This window comes from Panthera tigris, chromosome B2, assembly GCF_018350195.1.
Source record: "Panthera tigris isolate Pti1 chromosome B2, P.tigris_Pti1_mat1.1, whole genome shotgun sequence".
Classification (NCBI taxonomy): Eukaryota; Metazoa; Chordata; class Mammalia; order Carnivora; family Felidae; genus Panthera; species Panthera tigris.
The window spans coordinates 52,512,326-52,531,391 of record NC_056664.1 but is presented as its reverse complement, the minus strand read 5'-3'; the positions used below and the strand labels follow the sequence as shown (position 1 = coordinate 52,531,391).

General features: G+C 37.7%; 1 protein-coding gene across 2 annotated transcripts in view; it reads left to right on the top strand.

Annotated features, from left to right (window-relative positions):
- Positions 1-18,126, top strand: part of HMGCLL1 (3-hydroxymethyl-3-methylglutaryl-CoA lyase like 1) — a 192,365-nt gene extending 174,239 nt beyond the window's left edge. For both annotated transcript variants that reach the window (XM_007095540.3, XM_042986585.1), the window contains exons 8-9: positions 12,807-12,932; positions 16,782-18,126. In XM_007095540.3, coding sequence (XP_007095602.1) covers positions 12,807-12,932; positions 16,782-16,883 — 228 coding nt within the window. In that variant the 3' untranslated portion in view covers positions 16,884-18,126. The remainder of the gene's footprint in view (positions 1-12,806; positions 12,933-16,781) is intronic.
- The last annotated feature ends 940 nt before the right edge of the window (positions 18,127-19,066 follow it).

Below are 19,066 nucleotides of genomic sequence, written 5' to 3'. Positions count from 1 at the left end.
GGAAATCACACTGCAACATCGGTGAAGCCATGAGGCTGGACAAAGAAGACATTGTTATAGGAGCCCACCATCCAGAGTCACCAGGACGGAAGTGGAACCATGATGGGCCTGTCCATGGTCAACATTTAGAGACAATGAGGAAACAGGCTGTGCTAAAAATACCACCTGAAACAGAGGGGGAAATGTTCTAGCTTCTTCCTCCATCAGAGCCTTCTGTTGGCTGAACCAGTTGGAATCTAGCTGACATGGAAGTTGGGGGAATGCAGGCTACACAGCTCAGTCCCCTGTGTTAAGGAACCAGAAAGGGTGGGGTGCCTGGGTGGCTCAGTTGGTTGAGCCTCTGACTCCTGATTTCGGCTCAGGTCATGATCTCATGGTTCATGAGGTCAAGCCCCACATCAGGCTCTGTGCTGACAGCATGGAGCCTGCTTGGGATTCTCATTCTCTCATTCTTTCTCCCTCTCTCACTCTCTCCCCCCCTCCACTCCCCTGCCAATGTGCATGTTCTCTCTCGCTCTCTCAAAACAAAACAAAACAAAACAAAACAAAACAAAACAAAACAAAACAAAACAAAACCAGGAACCAAAAAGGGGCAGACAAGCAGACACTTGAGTATCACTGGGCTACACACTTTGGAATCAGAGATGCAGGTGGAAGGTTTCTTGTTCTGTTGTAAAAGTTGAGAAGTCTAACTTTATTCTCACCTGAACAGGATATATGGCCATATCAATCCATTTTTCCCATGGTTAATGTTGTATTTTCCTACTTATTTCATAAGTGATTTCTTTTTCTCTGAATGTTATCTAGCCAAGAGAGGGAATAGTACTTGGACTCATATCTAAAAATTCCTATCTGCTTCTCTATTTTAACTCTTAACTAAGGACAGCATTGAATCTTAGGTGCTTGTAAGTATTAAAGTTAAAACAAATCCTAAGCTTTTGTAACTGTAGTGGTATTTGGCAGGCTTGCCATATACACCAAGTATGTATGGTTTTGACACCTTTTAGGAGACTCTTCAAGTTTTTTTCTTAAACTGTGTGTTAAAAGTCTTTTTTCTTGGCTATTAGCACTGGACACATAGTTGTATGCCATCTAGAAGATTATTGAATGTTACCATCCCAAGAAGTCACTGTGTCTTTGCTTAGAATTTGCCTGTCATGTACAGATGCCAAGGAATGGACCTACCACAGGAATGTGTTACCTCAAATCACAATAGCAGAAACACTTAATATTTTAATGTGATCTACGTTTATAACTTTATGACAAAATTAGATGGTATTGAGCAAGCTAAGTTAAATGTGCATTTATAGAAAGCCTTAGGATTGGATAAAATCCTAGAGAGCTCAAAGCCAATAGCTTCACTCACTGGAGAAGGGATTCTTTCTACAATCTTTAGACCGTCTTTTAATAGTTTCAGTGGCATGGAGATAATTATTTTGAGTGTTAACCATTTAATTTGGGGCAGCCTTAAATGGCTACCGAGTTCTCTCTCATAATCAAGCAAAATGTACTTCTGTCCATTTTCCTGGGGAGTCATACAAAATATGTCTACTTTCTTGACCACATAATGATCTTGAACTATGTAACTACAACTATTATCTACCTCTGAGCCTTATCCAAAATGCTCACAATTGCCTCAACCATTGATCCTATCATGTTTTCCAGATATGTTGGTTTGCTCCAAACCCACTTCACCTGCTATATATTTAAGTGTATACTTTTGTTTTCCTACCTTCTCTGAATAATTGGCTTCAACTGGAGGAAAATCCATTTTGATTTCATGTATATTCAGCTTTCTCTCTTTTCAAGTTATACTCACTGCTTAGAAAACTTAACACCATTATAACCATAAATATCTTGTGAGATATTCTGATCAATGGTGTCTCTAGAGTAAGAAAGTTTTTTGGTAATTCTGATTCATTTGGGAATCAGAATGAACTTGAACTATTTGAAATGAACAATAAGGATGTGAGTGGTAATCATACAGTGATATAACATTGTGAAATGTTTTAAACTTTCTATGTAAATAAGTGACAATGTTCAGTTTAATAATCCCTCCAGTTTAAATGCTCCAAATATCTCCTAATAAATGGCTGAAGTCAAATCAGCTGAATCATTTCCATTTAAAACTCAGTGCCTCAAGTTTCCCCTGCCCTTCTTTGCCTTTTGTTCCTATGAGCTTGTCCACTTGAAGGGAGTTTGAGTACCCATCCACCATTAGTCAGGGGTTACCTGGTTTTATGGCATTCTCAGTCCTCACTCATCTCCTCTGATGCATCTCTCCATCCTGTTCAGCCTTGCCCCTTGTGATAGGTAATCATGGTGTATAGATGTTGGCTCATACTTGGCTCCTTCCTGGTCATTATCCTAGTTCTCTCACATTTGCTTGTGCTCTCTTACCTCTGGTGAGGGATATACAAAACTGTTGTATGCTTTCTGTGGCCGGATTGAGTGCTCTATTGTCCTTGAGGCTACCTTGGGTCCCACTTGCCAGGTTCCTCACTTCACCTTTGCTGAGCTGGCATTCCAGCCAGTTGGATGGGAGCTTTTGAGTCTTATACACTCCCAGAATACACCTTTATAAGCAGGACCACTCTCATGCATTCTAGGGTTTCCCTTAACCTATCTGAAATTTCTATCGCCCATTACCCCAACTACACCCCTAGTACTCAACAGAGAGGCGAAATCTTCAAGCCAGGAAGCACGATGCCATATCTTTTTTAATTGTTTCACTGCCCAAGAGAGGTCAATTCTTTGGGTTATAAGAATGCTTAACCATTAATTTGAACATTACCAAAGCCATTGATCACCCCAGATATAAGTGAGCAAGAAGAAATAGGTATACAATTAAAGATTAAGAAGAATCCATGCTAGTTTTGAACAAGCATGAATGCTTTAAGAAATGACATGTTAAATATCCAGTTTTGTTTTAAATATCTATAATGATTTTCTACTTTTTACTGGAGTTGATTCTGTATCCCATTCCAGCTAATGGATCATCCTTCTATTAGCTGTTAAGCTAGAAGTCTGCTTTTGTCAATGACAAAAGCTTCATTTTAAATACTCATCACCATTGACTTCATGCATTGCCCTAATTTTTCTAACAAGTACTTCTGCTTACATATTTCTTAACCTCTATCCATCTCCATTATTGCTCCCCTGATAACAAACTTTGAGTGAAACAAATGCTTATGATGCCATGATTATTCATGGACCTTAAGTAGTTCTTTATTTTGTAGGAAATAAAGCTCATACCCCAGAGAAAGGCATTCAGGGCCTATCATGATCTGGAACCGCACTCCTTCCACACCTCAACAGCCCCTACAGTACAGGACTCATTAAAATATTCTCAGTACATCCTTGGCCTGTTCATCATATGTGCCTTTTCTCAAGCTGTTCTTTCTCTGTAGAATATATTTTCCCTCACCATCCCCCACTTGTCAACATCCTTCAAGGCCCAAAGCTGAGCCAAACTATTCATCAACCTTTTCACCCTGCGCCTCCTTCCTTGCTCCCTTACAAAATATAGAAATCGTCTCACTGGTGTTTCTGAATAGCTCTGTTTGTAATTCTCATAATAACTACCACACTATACTTTGTATTATAGTTCTTTGTTTTTATGAATATCTTCTCTGCCAGGTCATTAACTTAATGATGTGTTAGTTACTACTCTTTGTTTCCAAGCCACAGTAGCCAACTTAAACTACCTTAAGCAAAAAGGACCCTTTGTTATGAGGATACAGGGATGTCTCATGAAAACCTCCTAAAGAAGTACACACACAAGAGCAGACATTTGGAGACTTTTTCACCTAATCCTGCATCTCAGCTTAATCACTTATCAAATATGTAACACTATGCATGGTTATATTAAACATTCTGTGACTCAGTTTTCTCATTTATAAAATGATGATAGTACCTACTTCCTAGGAATATTATATGGTTGAAGACACTTGACATAGCTCTGATTAAAAGTTATTTCAAAAACAAAGGTAAAGAGGAAGTGAAACTGGACCTCAGAAAGACTGAGAAGCTGTCTGAAAGTCAGGTGACATTTCTGATTCAGTGATGCTTCCTGTTCCCTCTTACTGCAGACTGAATTTCTCTGCTTTTCCATTGCTCATATAAAAAGTTGTTTCTCCATAGTTTATATGCTATACATCTGACCTTTTAGAAAGGTGAATTCTATCTTTGTGTCCGTTATGAGTTCTGGGAGAGGAGACTGTGATTGACTCAATTGAGGTCCATCAACTGCACTGAATAAGGAGTCACTGAACACACAAACAGGTTCCAGGAACCCATCTTTATGAGAAGACGGTTCTAAGAAAAGGAGGTTTAGGGAACAAACAACATAGGTAGTGAACCACTGAATCATTTCATTTATTTTAGTGTCCTCCTTATGTAGTTCTGTGTTTCCAATTGAATTGTATCAAGTTCATTTATTATCATGTGTAGTTATACTTACACCGGGTCTTGGTATTGCATGTATTGTTGTTTTAGATACATTACTTGTCCAATTCTTTCAAAAATATTTGAGTAATAACTTATTATGTTCTAAGAGCTATGCCATATACTGAGCCTATGATGAAGTGAGATAGAGGAACGTTCTTGCCCTCATACACTTAATATATATATCTTGCTGTTTTGACTCTCCACTGCCCCCCAAATTTGGTCCTCCTATTATCCCAAGCCCTTCTTGGTTTATGAGTATTGATAACATTGACACTTAATTCTTGTCAGCATCACTGTGCTTTCATTCCTTTAACTTTTTTAAAACTTAATATTTAGTTGCATATTTATACCATTAGATAGTCTTCCCACTAACATTCATTTGGAACTAGAATTTATTTACCTCCTACTAGTGAAATTCCAGAGACAAGATCCACCTCTAGAATCCAGATCCACCTCAAGAACTAATGACCTCTGTGACTTTTGGTAACCCCACAAAGAACTCAGGTGCTTAGTTCCCTTTAAATCAATTAATCACAAGGGAAATAGACTAAATTGTATTGTTGTAAAACTCTTGAATTTATAGATCCTTATGAAAAATAGTTTACAGATTCTTATGAAAAATGTATAGGTACAATTTTTATTGTTTCCAGTGTTATTTACTGATCTGTCCACTTTTCTTCCTCCCCATTATCTATCTACCTATTTGTGCACACATCAAAGAGTGTGGGAAGAGCAGGGTAGGGCTGGGTCTAAGAGAAGCTAGTATCAGGGAGCCAGAAATGACATAACTCGTTTCTGAAATCTCAGCGGATAAACTCAGTCACTGTGTTTCTGAGATTATTGATCATTTGTTTTCCTGAAAACTTCAGGGTCCATGTTGCTTTAATACATCTCTGTACCTCTGTCCATCCTCTCCTCACTCTACTTCAAAGGACAGTTTTCTCCACTAATTTCTAGCTCAACTCCATGTTTCTGCCTTAATCCCAAATTCATCCACATCCCCTAAGGGTTTTGCTCTGTGAATTTTCTCTTCTATGTATGGCATCATTCTTTTTTTTTTAAGTTCATTTATTTATTTTGAGAGAGAGTGCAAGTGGCAGAGGGACAGACAGAGAGAGATGGGGGTGGGGTTGGGAGTGGAAGAGAGGATCCCAGTGCAGAGCCCAACACTGGGCTCAAACCCACGAACTGTGAGATCATGACCTAAGCCTAAGTCGGACACTCAACCCACTGAGCCACCCAGGCACCCCTGGTATCATTCTTTACTTCATTTAATTTGTCCCTTAAGGCTTCCAAGTTATAGGTCTCAGATATTCCCCTTATCTCTCCATTCACATACCCCCAATTATGCCCTAATTTTCTTTAAGACCACATGCCCTCTGTCTCTATATTCTTGACCTATCCTTGTTAAAGCCAACATTTGCAGAGTGTTATGTGCCAAACTATGTGGTAAACACTTCCCATGGAAGATCTCACAAAATAGTAAACAAGCCATCATTTAGTACTATTATATTCATTCTACAGTTGGTGGGACAGAGAAGTAAAGTAAAATTATCAACATCATGCAGTTAACAAGTGGCAGAACAGGTTCAAATACAGGTCTCCCTAAACTGGTTTTTTAAGTACTAGGCTGTATGCTCTCCATTTGTTTTTCAAGTAATTGCTAGCTCTCCCTGTCCTGTCTATGCTGCAACAATCCATTTCAAAATTTGTCAGTTTCATATCCAGTAGTTTTTCTAGGCTCTTATTTTCCTTAAATAGAAAGACTTCTCCTTCTGTGAAGCCTTCATTACTGTGGTGTAAGTATTTAGAGAAAATTTTCCCACTCTGGCTTGTGACATTGGACCTCCTCCTGAACTCCTTGTCTCTTTCAGTAACTCATCTTCCTTCATCCACCTCCAAAAAGTGTTAACTGAATACTGTGATCTGAATCTCTGATGTTCTTGTCAAGTTTCTTCAGAGAACTCAAAGTGGAGTAAATCAAAGTGAATTCTTTTCCTTATTTTAATTGCTCTAAAAGATAATTGCCTAAAGCAAAAAGAGTAGCAACATGTTATGGGTATGTAAATGTATTAGGGGATTATAAAAGTAAACGTAAGGAAACTACAGCACAAAGGGTGGTTGGATGGAATGGACAATCTACTGTCTTAAGGTCTTTCATTATATGTGGCATGGATATTTGAAGGTACTTATTAAATATTTCTATTGTAAACCATAGGGTAACTACTAAACAATTTAAAGAGGTAGATTACTGATCATTTATTTTCCTGAAAACGTCGAGGTCTGTGTTGCTTTAACACATCTCTGTACCTCTGTCCATCCTCTCCTCACTCTACTTCAAAGGACATTTTTCTGTCCTTTTCTACAGGTCACTGGAGAAGTGCGGTATAGTAGCACCGTCCACTCAAGAACAGGCAAAAGTAGATGATGCCAAGAGAAATCATCTCAAGAGATAAAATAAAATCATTAAGAAATGCTCCATTAACAAAAGAAAAGATAGAATAGAAACTAGCTGCAAAATGGTAGATTTTAACCTATCTCATCAGCTGGTATATCAGCTCTAATTGGCTGTGCCAACATTACTGCACACCTCAAAATGAATAGTGACTCAAACATATGGAGGTTTGTTCCTCACTGAATGTGTTTTTTCAGTGGGTATCTAATGATTTCATAATAAATAGTCCATCTTATCTAATGTGTTAACTACTTCCCTATTATCAGACATTTAACTTATGGCCTTCTTTCTCCTGTTACAAATTATGCTACAAAGAATATCTACTCGAACATAAATCTATATTAACATTTCTGGCTATTTTCTTGGGCTAGCTTCATAGGGGAAAAAAAACACCTTTGGACAGCATTTAATTTCTCAAATCTCTCGTTACTAAATTGTGTACAGACTTTTTAGAAAGTTGAAGAAAGTGTCATAAGAAACGGGAAGGCTTTTGATTTGTCAGTGTTTTCTTCCTAATTCACACTTCACCTCCTGAAGTTATTACAAGGATTACATGGAAAGTGTTTAGTCATCTGCCCTGCATATAGTCCGGGCTCATTAAACGTTAACAATTAGTATTTGGCAGTAGCACACGGCTACTGCAAAAAGCAAGAAATAAGTGTTTGACTTCTTGGAGGCTCAGTTCCCTCATCAATAAAATGGGCCTGGGTTACCACCCATTTCACACTAACTTTGTGTGACTTTATCATATGTAAAGCATATGACACAGTATCTGTGACGAAACAAACATTCAATAAATTTTCACTAATAGTATTTATTATTTTGTCTTACCGCAATTGATAATTTCCTTGTTATCTCTTTTTCCATTTCCTTACCCCCTCCTATGTACACAGTCCCATTTCTATCTCCATTTGAAATATACTAAATGAAGGTAAGAATATAATCTATCTCATTATGTATAGTAAGGCAAAAAAAATGATGTCAGAAAATCTGTTCAAAGATAAAGGATATTATATGAAAGTATTAATAACCAATCACCAATGGCTTAGTTATCCCCCAACAGCAATTTATATGCCTATTATCATTTACATACCAGTTTTGGTATATATGTCACTTAATTAAAACACTAGACTTTATTCATGTATGCTAAGTGTTCATTATCTGTGATTTATGTAATATGTTATATTCACAGTGCACATGAATGGCATAGAGTGCTATTTCTCAGGTGGTATCATAACTCAATATATACTAATTGTTTAGAGTACTGGTTGAGAAGTATCTCAAGGCAAGATCTGGGCTTATTTGAAAGAATGTCATGGTCCATAAGTGCTATCTGGTCTGACCCCTGGAAGACAAGTAGCCCCTCATGCATGGAAAATTGCAATCCTATGTTAGAGGGGATACTAGCTATGAGGAATGGCTAAGGAGACAAATATTAGAAAAATGAGTATATTTTTAATAGGTATCCTACATGAATATTTGCCTTTTCCTGAGTAACTTAAATCCAAAATGTGTAGCTTACACCATCGGAAATTACCTTATTTTTAAATTAAATCTAACATAACGGTTGTTTTTAAAGAGAAAGTTGATCTCAGGGGGTAAAGAAATTAAATGCTATTTCAAACCTTAAGGAATATACAGAATTTTGGTATGTTAAGATTTGAGTATCCTCAATACCTAAAATTTTAGATTCCATTAGATATTTTTAAATCATGAACATATAGGACATTGTAAATTTTGCAAAATGATTTGACACCTCTTAAGGTATTCTTCAGTTTTGTTTGGGAAGTAAGTTCTTACAGCAAGCACGAAGAAAAAGTCAAGATGTACTTTTTGTTAGAATATCAGCATGGTTTGGGCATCTAAGCAGTACACAAGATTACTACTCCATAGAGCTTACCTAAGATTGTAGCACAGAGTGATGTGCTCATGGTAGATCTATAATTTACCATTTTCCAGAAAAAGTGGGTACTAATATTTCATTCATTTTTCTCAGCCCTTAAGTGCAAACGTGTAATTGCAGAGCTCAAGCAGACAGAGCACATGTAACTGAACTCAACAAGTTTATCATTTCCTGGTCACTGGATTAATAGCTTTAAGCATAGGCTTGGAGAAATGTGGGAGCCAAGCACACCTCCACCCTTTGAGTTCTGAGTTTTATTTTAGGGAGAATTAGTTCTCTTACCCTAGAGAAAATGGCCTCTAGTTTGATAACTTCTCAGTGACAAAATATATAATAATTTTAATTTCTAACGCTAAACCCCATGAGCTACAGGATTTTGTATGTATTCCAAGTTCCTGGCACATAGAATGCACTTCATAAATATGTTCTATTCAATGGAAGACTAATAAAACATACACTGAATATATTGAACCACAGTTTGTAAGTTTCCTCTCTTAAAGAGAAAATATTTATTTGTATAATATAAAGTGATTTATTTACATGTTTGCCATTTTGGGGGGCTGGAACCCAGTAGGGTTGTAAATGCTTAACTTTAACTTGGTGGATTTTGAAGCTGCATTGCCACCTTGTGGCTATTCATCTAAAGATAACCTTTTCTCCAAAACAAAAAACAAATGCTTTGTTTTGTGATCTATGGTGCAAGAAAACCTCTTGTGCACACACCCCGGGAACGCACATGTGTATACACACACACACACACACACACACACACACACACACACACCTCAAAGAACCAGAAAGTAGTGGTTTCTGTTTGGAGACCTGGGAAGGGGGTTTCTAAGAATGATCTTTTAATGCAAAGAATCTCTTTATGATAAACTCATCTAAGAGCCTATCTATTATTTTCAAATACATGATAGTAATATAGTAAAAGTAGTGACATTTACTATAATATCATGATTTCAATAATTAAGTACAAAAACATCCTTCTATTTACCATCAAGAATCAAATATTTTTCTTCCTACTGGGTCAAGAACTTGTTTACATGATAGTATGTATCATTTCTAATGGAATAGGGAAGTAAAGAAAACATACATAGTAAAACCAAATTTTCTTAGTTGACTAAGACTAGAAGTTTCCAAAGCAGCTTGTTTAAAAATCTTAGTATATGGTCAACATTTTTCATTAAGAGTTATTTCTAGGGAACAGAACTGCACATTTAATAGAGATCAGAATGTAAGAGATACTGCGTAAAAAAATACTTTTAAAATAGTACTGTGATTTTTTTATTTTGGAGAGACAATTTAAAAGGCACTAATATCTTAATGTTCTCCTTCGCAGGTAATGTATACTTTAATAATTTCTTCAACTTTGTTTTAAAGTCACGTATTGCGTAGGATTGATTCAATTAATTTGGGAATAGAGCTTACTAACAGAAAATCCATGTCTACAGCTATTCTGATGCTAGGAAAGAGGTAAAGGCAATTTTCCAGGTAACCTTTCACTCAGATCATGTCTGTATTCAATGATTTTGTATGCAGATTAACCCTGCAGTCTCACATGCTAGGAAGATCAGTTAATTGCAAAATAATGATGTTAATCAAGAAAACGAATCTTAGATTCATTTATGTTCATTCTCATTCTACTACAGACTACGGTTTACAAAGCCTTTTTTTTTCTTTATATATAATTAACATTCATTGTGGAGAAACTGGAAAACAAAGACAAACAGAATTAATTTACCTGTAATCACACCACCCAGTGATGACCACTGTTAAACGTTTTGGTCAATCATCCAATTTTTTTTTAAACTTGTAGGCCTTGGTAGATATCTTCTTAACTCTTTTTTTTTTTTTTTCAACGTTTTTTATTTATTTTTGGGACAGAGAGAGACAGAGCATGAATGGGGGAGGGTCAGAGAGAGAGGGAGACACAGAATCAGAAGCAGGCTCCAGGCTCTGAGCCATCAGCCCAGAGCCCGACGCGGGGCTCGAACTCACGGACCACGAGATCGCGACCTGGCTGAAGTCGGACGCTTAACCGACTGCGCCACCCAGGCGCCCCGTCCTCTTAACTCTTAAGAGGATATCTAGAAGAGTGATTCAAAAAGCACAGTCCCCTCCCCTTGGTATGACAAAGGGACCCAGGAGCTAAAAACCAAATCTCAAGCAACTTGAGCCACAAATATAGAAAGTAATATTGTACACCAAACTGAAAAAAATACTATGAGTCCCTACTGACAAAAAATAATGTTTGAATAGATAGAGGAGAATATACAAATCCCCCAAATGGGAGAATTCCAAATAATTTCGGTAGATACTCTCTACCTCTTAAGTGCGAGCTGCACATAATGACTTTCCTCCAAAGAGCATAATCTGGAAAGTGGGGAGTGGGGACTTCCTGGTGCAGAAGAACCCTGACAAACACAACCTCAGCCAGGTGATCAAGGTGCATATGAGTCATAAAACATGTTGATCATATGTACCCTTGATACAATGTATTGAGAAGGGCATTTTACTTCTGTTGTCTTTCTTGAAATATTTCAGAATTTTAGTCTAACCATTAAAAAAAAAAACATCAGACAAACCCAAATGAAAGGACAGAAAAGGCCATTAAGTTCAAAACTAAGGAAATCTAAGAACGAATGGACTTTAATAACATACCAATATTTGTTCATCAGCTGTGACAAATTTACCCTAATAGTGTAAGATAATGTAATAACACAGGAAATTGGGTGCATAATATATGGGCATGCTCTGTTCTTCACAAGTTTTCTGAAGATCTAAAACCATTCTAAAACAAAAAGTTTATCAGAAAAGATAAAGAAAAGCAAAAGGAAGTGTGATCCCCAGAGTAGCAGCAAGGGCAGCATCAGGGATCTTGTGAAACATTCAGATTATCAAGCCAGCTGGCCACCCAAGAGCTCTGATTTCAGGTGCTTCTCATTTTAGCTAAGACCATGTTACTTTTTCTTCAATTCCCAGGTGATGAAGAATCAGATTAGGCCTCTTGGTAGCATGTGATTATCCACTTGTCACATTTTATAGAAGCATACATGCCTCCCTGTCTTCTCAGTCTTCTCCGATCCCGATCTCCAACACCCCTTTCAGACCCCACTGTGATCATGTCTTCCAAACCACCTCCAGCACACACACCTTCTAACTTTCCTGTCCCTACACGCATAACCTGTACCAATTTGCATGTTTCCAGAGACCATAATCCCAGTGTCGAATTCTCTGGAGACAGAGGTGACCTTGGGCAAATTCTGTTGTCCTGCTGTACTTGAGTTTCTTCATCTGTGATTCGAGGATAGAAGAATATCTTCCTTATGAGGTTTTTTTTTTGTGAGGGTTAGCAGTTAATACTCCTAAGATGTTAGGAGTAACATCTAACACTTAATGAGGACCCAATAACTGTGAGATGGAGCTAGCATTGGCGGTGGATGGCTTGCCTTACAAGTGTCTCTTCAGTTCTCCCAAAGCAGCAGGTTTGGGTATGCAAAATAGTGGCTCAATAAAGATCGAGTGACTTGAATAGGTGAATTGAGTCCATTAAAATACTACTTCAAATACAGTGACCCTACCACTAAGACCAGTCTTCCAAGGCACACTGACTTTGAGCTGGGATGTTGGAAATACTTTGTGTTTATATAATACTACTAGGATAGAGCTAGAGAATTGGTTGGAGAATATATATGACCTGAGAGTGAATTCATCTTACTTCAAGCTTCACCCCCTCTGAATAACACCATTTTAATTTTTATCTAAGATTATTCTCCTTCCTGAGATCCTTAGAATTTCCATTAGCCTAACAGACAAGATTAGATAGAAAAGAAATCAGCACCCCAGGGACTGTTCTAGCAGCAGGTGAGTAAGTGAGTATGTTTGCATAATGGGTTTAGATTTCGCTTATTTGCTCTTTGGAACAGGTTAAATAGAAATTCAACAATTTGCGTGCCATAAATAGACAAGCCCTGAGTGTTCTGGTTTGTTTTCCAGATGGGAATTAATGTGGTGGACTCCGCAGTATCAGGATTAGGTGGTTGTCCGTATGCAAAAGGTGCCTCTGGGAATGTAGCCACTGAGGATTTGATATATATGCTTAATGGCTTGGGGCTCAACACAGTAAGTAATTTAACATATTTTAATATTCATGCATGCCTTGCAGATACAAAGGGGAATGTGTCTCAGATTTGGGAAGCAATTTTGAGGTCAAAGTTTTACTACACTTTTGCTATCTGCTAAAATGCACAGTGGGAAAACACAATAAAAACTCTTTAGGGGGCTTTATAAAGTAACTTATTGCTATAGCCCCATCACCAATAATGCTACCATGTCACATTTTTATGGTGCTTCATGACCTCCAAAGTACTTTTTCATGTATCATCTGATTTGATTTCACACACTGTGAGTCAGAGCCTGTGTCTTTGCTGTTAGGATTGTTATTTTTGCCGTTTTGTTTTGGATGGATGTTTTCCTAGGAGGAAATGGAGATCTTGATTTTCTTGCACTGACAACTAGGGCTTCTGGAAAAGGGCCCAGGGCACTATTGAAATGGTCAGGAAAAAGGAGAGCTTAACAGTACTTAGGGCATGAGACACTGGACAACAAGAATAGTCTCTTTAAAAAAAAGTACCTGGAAAGTCACATCCTCTACAATATTCACCTAAATTACTGATTAGTTTTGCTGCATGCTTTTTTTTTTTTAACTTTATTTATTTTTGAAAGACAGAGAGACGGAGACACAGAATCTGAAGCAGGCTCTAGGCTCTGAGCTGTCAGCACAGAACCCAACGCGGGGCTAGAACTCACAAGTGGTGAGACCATGACCCGAGCTGAAGTAGGACACTTAACTGACTGAGCCACCCACCCAGGCATCCCACCACATGCTTGTTAACATTACTTGAAAGCATCATCTGGATTACAGAATGGAATGTTGCTCCTCTCTCTCATCTTTTCTCTCTCCTCACACTACTTACGTTAAAGGTCCTGCAGCACCATTTGCCACCACCACTTGATTGGCCTTACTCCCCATACTCAATTTCACCTGAAGAGTGAAGTGCTACCATCTTCAAAAACTCTTCTAGTGTCTCCCTGCTTGATCCCCAGGTCCATACTGTTGGGTTCCTCACATTTGGGTTTCCATGCCAACCTGTGTGCTACTACCTCTGAACCTACCCTGAGGTTGTATAATGTATAATGTGTCTAGCTCTCCCTGCAGCCAGTGAATGATTATTACAACGGTTCCTTTTACACAGAGATGCTCCAGTGACATTTACTGGGTGATAGGTAATATCACCTGGGACTTAACCTGTCTTCCCTGGTTAGGAGAAACTCTTTCATTTACAAAATTCCCTAATCATTTCCAGTAAAAATGTATGGCCATGACTTAGATGACCAAATTGAACTTAGCTGATGCTTTCATGCTTATTATGTACCAGGTCATGTTCTAGACCTTGGGAGCTGAAATGCAAATAAGCCGCAGCTTCATTCAGAAGAATTCACAATTTAAGGAGAGGATTGTTACACTGGGTAGGAGTTGCAATTCAACCAGCTACCCAGCTAATAAGCCAAGCTTCTCTGTAGAATTCCCGTGTCACCATGGCTCCCATGTCCAGTCAATTACCAAGAGCCACTTGTAAGTTACTTTGGTTGTTCCTTAATATCCTTACTATGTCAGCACAATCCCTTATCTCTTTTCTGGGTATTCATCCTCTACACTGGTGTGCAGGCTTCTGACTTGCCTTTAAACCCATCTTCATGCTGCCATCAGAGGATTTCATCCAAAATACAAATGTGAATATGCCTGGTTTCTTCTCAAGCACCCAGAAGTGGGTTCTCATTTACTGAAAAGCAAAGCTGTGTTCTGTCACCTCATAGCGCCTAGTCATAACTTTTCAAGTCATCTCTGCCTATCATCCTACATATATAGTATCCATTTTTCAGGTACTTTGTACTGTTCTTCTGCCTGCAGTGCCCCATTGGTCCTCCTTCTCAAAGACTTATACTCCCCAGGTAACACTCAAGTCAGGATTTACCCTTCCTGACACACTTTCCTGACACATTCCTCACTACTTTCTTATCCTCAGTGGGTTGACTAACCCACCCTCTGCCCTCGTAATCAGCTGGGCATTACTCTGTCAGTGTCTTTAATTATAATACAGAGTCCCCCCCCCAACAGGGCTCCATATTGCCTGCTTTACTATAAACAACCCGAGGACAGAAACTTTATTCTCCATGAGGTTCTTGAAACCCCACAACATATCATAGTACATGAGACCTATTTAAGCATCTGACAAATGACTCAATATTAAACATGCAATGCTATTTCATAATGGTCTCTGTTAAGTAAAATGAGAGAGAAAGGTCAAAATGAAATTTTTGGGTAAAATGTCAGCAAATTCCAGTACATACTTGTTATCAATGGAATTCTTGGGGAGCAAAGAAGACTGGTTATCTTTCTATTATTCCTTCCTGGGTGTAATTCAAAAATGAAAGACACATGTAGCTAATTATTCACAAAACTTAGATAGCACTGGATTTAGGATATCAACTAAGATGTGCCTAACATGTTCCACCTAAAGCCATTCTCAGGATGCAACCAATAAACTCAGACCAAAGCAAATGTTGGTACCCTAGAACAACTTTATAGCAAAATTAAAATGAAAATCATTTTTAAGTGTCACGTTACAAAACATTTCTCTTGATCATTCCCCAAAAACAAAGAAGTAAACTACAAAGGAAACGTTGCTCTACAAGTTTCTAGAGAGAAATCGGTTGTATTAAAATGATGATCTCCTTATGAATCTTGTTATGAGAAGGCCCTGTGAATATTTATATTTGTCTATTTTAAGAAAATGATGGACTTGTACATAAATATTAAGAATTACTTAATAGTGGGGTGCATGGGTGGCTCAGTCAGTTGAGCGTCCGACTTTGGCTCGAGTCATGATCTCACAGTCCATGAGTTCGAGCCCCATGTCAGGCTGTGTGCTTGAGCCTGCTTCGGATTCTGTGTCTCCCTCTCTCTCTGCCCCTCCCCTGCTTATGCTCTGTCTCTGTCTCAAAAATAAATAAAAACAATTTTAAAAATTAAAAAAAAAATAATTACTTAATAGCACGAAAGCCTGAGTCTATTCGATTTTAAGTCCATACAGTTTCTAGTCCATGTTAAGGGAGGACTTGAGAGTTTATGAAATGCTACCTGAGGGCAACCTCTGGGTAATCTACCTAATTCTCTGTCTCCCCTAGTGACAGCAGAAGTGCTGGGTGGATACCTTGATAGGGACCTTTTGTTACACCAAGCCCAAGAGATGAGGGGTATGCCCCGAACTTGGCCTTCGTACCCAACTGCCTATCTGTCATTTGTGGATTTATCTAAGCCTTTGTTGATCCTGTTTATGCTTTCAGCCAGTACAACCTCACAAACAAGTTCCAGATGTGTACTAAATACTACTTCATTTTATTTGACCTACAACTACTTCCTTCAATATCACACTGATAGTGTTTCTGAATATGGTTAAAATCATGCATTCACTTTTCTTCTATCTCCTATAGGTTGATCAAGTTTGTTTCTCTACATAGTAAAAAGATTTTCTTTCTTAAGTCCTTATCTATGAACTCCTCCAAACCATTCTAATTTTAATTGCCCTTCACTGGTATTTTGTACATTGTTTCTAGTTTTGTTACTGTCCTTCCTAGAGTTTAGGTACAACCTTGAATTACACTGAGGTCTTTCAGGTATGGCTAGCCTATGATTTTATAGAAAGGGCAGATTCAAGATATGCTTTATTAAAACATAAGAAACTAAAATGCTGACTGCAGGATTCATGGAGACAAATGTTGTCTTCAGATCAACAATGAACAACATTTTGTTTAATAATTTTCAAATTGTGAATTAACTACTAATAAACGGAAATCTGTTTTGTCTTCTTTCTCCCTAATCCAACTGGTCTCCCTTCTTTTCCTTATCAGGGTGTCAATATTTACAAAGTGATGGAAGCTGGTGACTTTATTTGCAAAGCTGTGAATAAAACCACAAACTCTAAAGTAGCACAAGCCTCCTTCAATGCTTGACTTGAATAAATTTGTGACTTAAGGCTGAGAAGATCCATTTCATCTACAGATACTCATCTGAAAATCATTACTATCAAGTTGTTCTGAAATGTGAAGTAATAGACAAGAGTGGGGGAAAAAAAGATGTAATTTTAAAGTATATTACTGGACAAATTATGAAATCAGTGGAAAGCAATATGCAGTCATCGGTAAATTGGAAGCTGAAGTAAAACACTACAATTTGTAGATATGCTTTTGAACTTGGAGAAAAGTCTACTCTTTTGCTCCAATAGAAATAACTTTTTAATTTAGTAGATGTGAAAATTAACTTCAGGTTTCCCTAAGTATCAAATACTGTGTTAATACTTAATCAAGCTGGCTTAGCACAGTATACATATTGTCAGTGGTTTATGAGCTTCTGCATAGTGTGCAAAGTGTGTGGCCTCAGTCCTATGCGTTATGCCTCTGGATCTCAACTTTCCATTTGCCAAGTCAGTTAAATTATGAACCAAGCGCCAAATCTCCATCTGACCGTACATAATTTTTAGCAATAGAACTTTTATATTTCAAGTATGGCTAACATCTGTTAACTATTTCAACGACTTTATCTTGTTCCAAGAGGCTGTGGTCAATGGCAAGATGCCATATGCTGGAAACATTACGACCTCCCATGTTTGTGATATGCATCCAGTTTACCATACGTTCTCTTTCATCAAGTTTAGTAAAAACAAGCATGGTGTTACTCAACTATTGAAAAATATAAGGTTCGACTGTCATCTCAGTGTCTCAGCTGCAGTGATAAGAACAGATTGATACATAGAGTATAATCCACTTTGGTAATTTTCAAATCACATTCAAATTGCCTGAGGAAATGTCACTAAGATCCTAAGAATAGTAAGGCAGTTTTTAATTCATGAAACAAAATAAAACAAAACTGTTTTCATTGATTCCAGGTACTTTGATTAAATGTGATCACTTTTGGTTGACTTTATGGTTATTTTTAATGTTGAAATGGCTGAAATTTTATCTTTTGCAATAGAAAACATTGCCGGGAATAGCAAAAGTTAATATGTCAAAGTGGAGAGGAGGAGCAGAAAGACTATGTTAAGAAAAAGCATTTCTGTAACCTATGCAAATCATATGGGGACAGAATTATTAAATGCGGGTCTGAATCATCAGTTCTATTTATGTAGTCTTCTCCAATAATACTTGGTGATCTTATCTTTGAATAAATTTTAATATAACTTTAAATATGAAAGTGAGCACTGTGGACTTTCTATAAATATTAATCACAACTATTGAAATAAAAAATTTTAAAAAATACGAGAACTATTGATTACAACTAACTTAACTTTAAAGATATTCATAATAAAAGTCTCAAGGGAAACATATTGGTAATTGACAAAACCAAACTAAATTCCCAAGAAGAAGCCAGCTTATCAGGTTGAGATGGGTATTAGAGCAGGAGCCTGTCATCTAGAGTGCTAACTCTTTGCATTTGGGTTAGTGTTGGCAGGGAGGTAATGCAGGGGCAAACAGAATCACAGAACTTCATGGATCTGCCTGCTACGTCTCCCTTATGTCTCTCTCTTCACAGAGAAAACAGCCCTGTGCAGTGGGGCAGTAATGGGACACCTGCCCTAGTGTGCGCAGCTGGCAATGTACCCCATGTTCTAAAGACTGAATTTTCCTCTCTTCTAGAACTGTGGAGTTCTTAGTTATAAGATATCCGGAAACCGATCTTTTGGTACAAACTGCTTATAGAAACAGCCAGGATCAAAACTTTGCTGTTTTGAAACACAAACCATACAGTCTTCAAGTAATCTGAAAGTAAGCAGAGCAAGTAATCGGAAACCCCAGGTGCAGCTTAGCACACACTTAAACAGCGCAAATATCAATCTACAGATTCAGTTCCGAGAATCCTTCAATGTTTCCTATTCACACTCACAAGAAGGTCCATGTTTTAGTTATTTGTTATCCTTTCCCCACCCAAACCGTATAAACCTTTCTGCTGAATTAGAGTTTTATTTCTGATTTGTGGTGAAAAACTCAATTAAGCACATAAAGCTACCTGAATTCCATAGGCAGAATCCCACCAAAGCCATATTTCAACTAACCGGGAAACCCTGGAATCATTGTAGGACCCACCCAAACAACCTGCACAGAAACCCATGTCAGAGTTAGCCATGGGGAAAGTCTTTAGA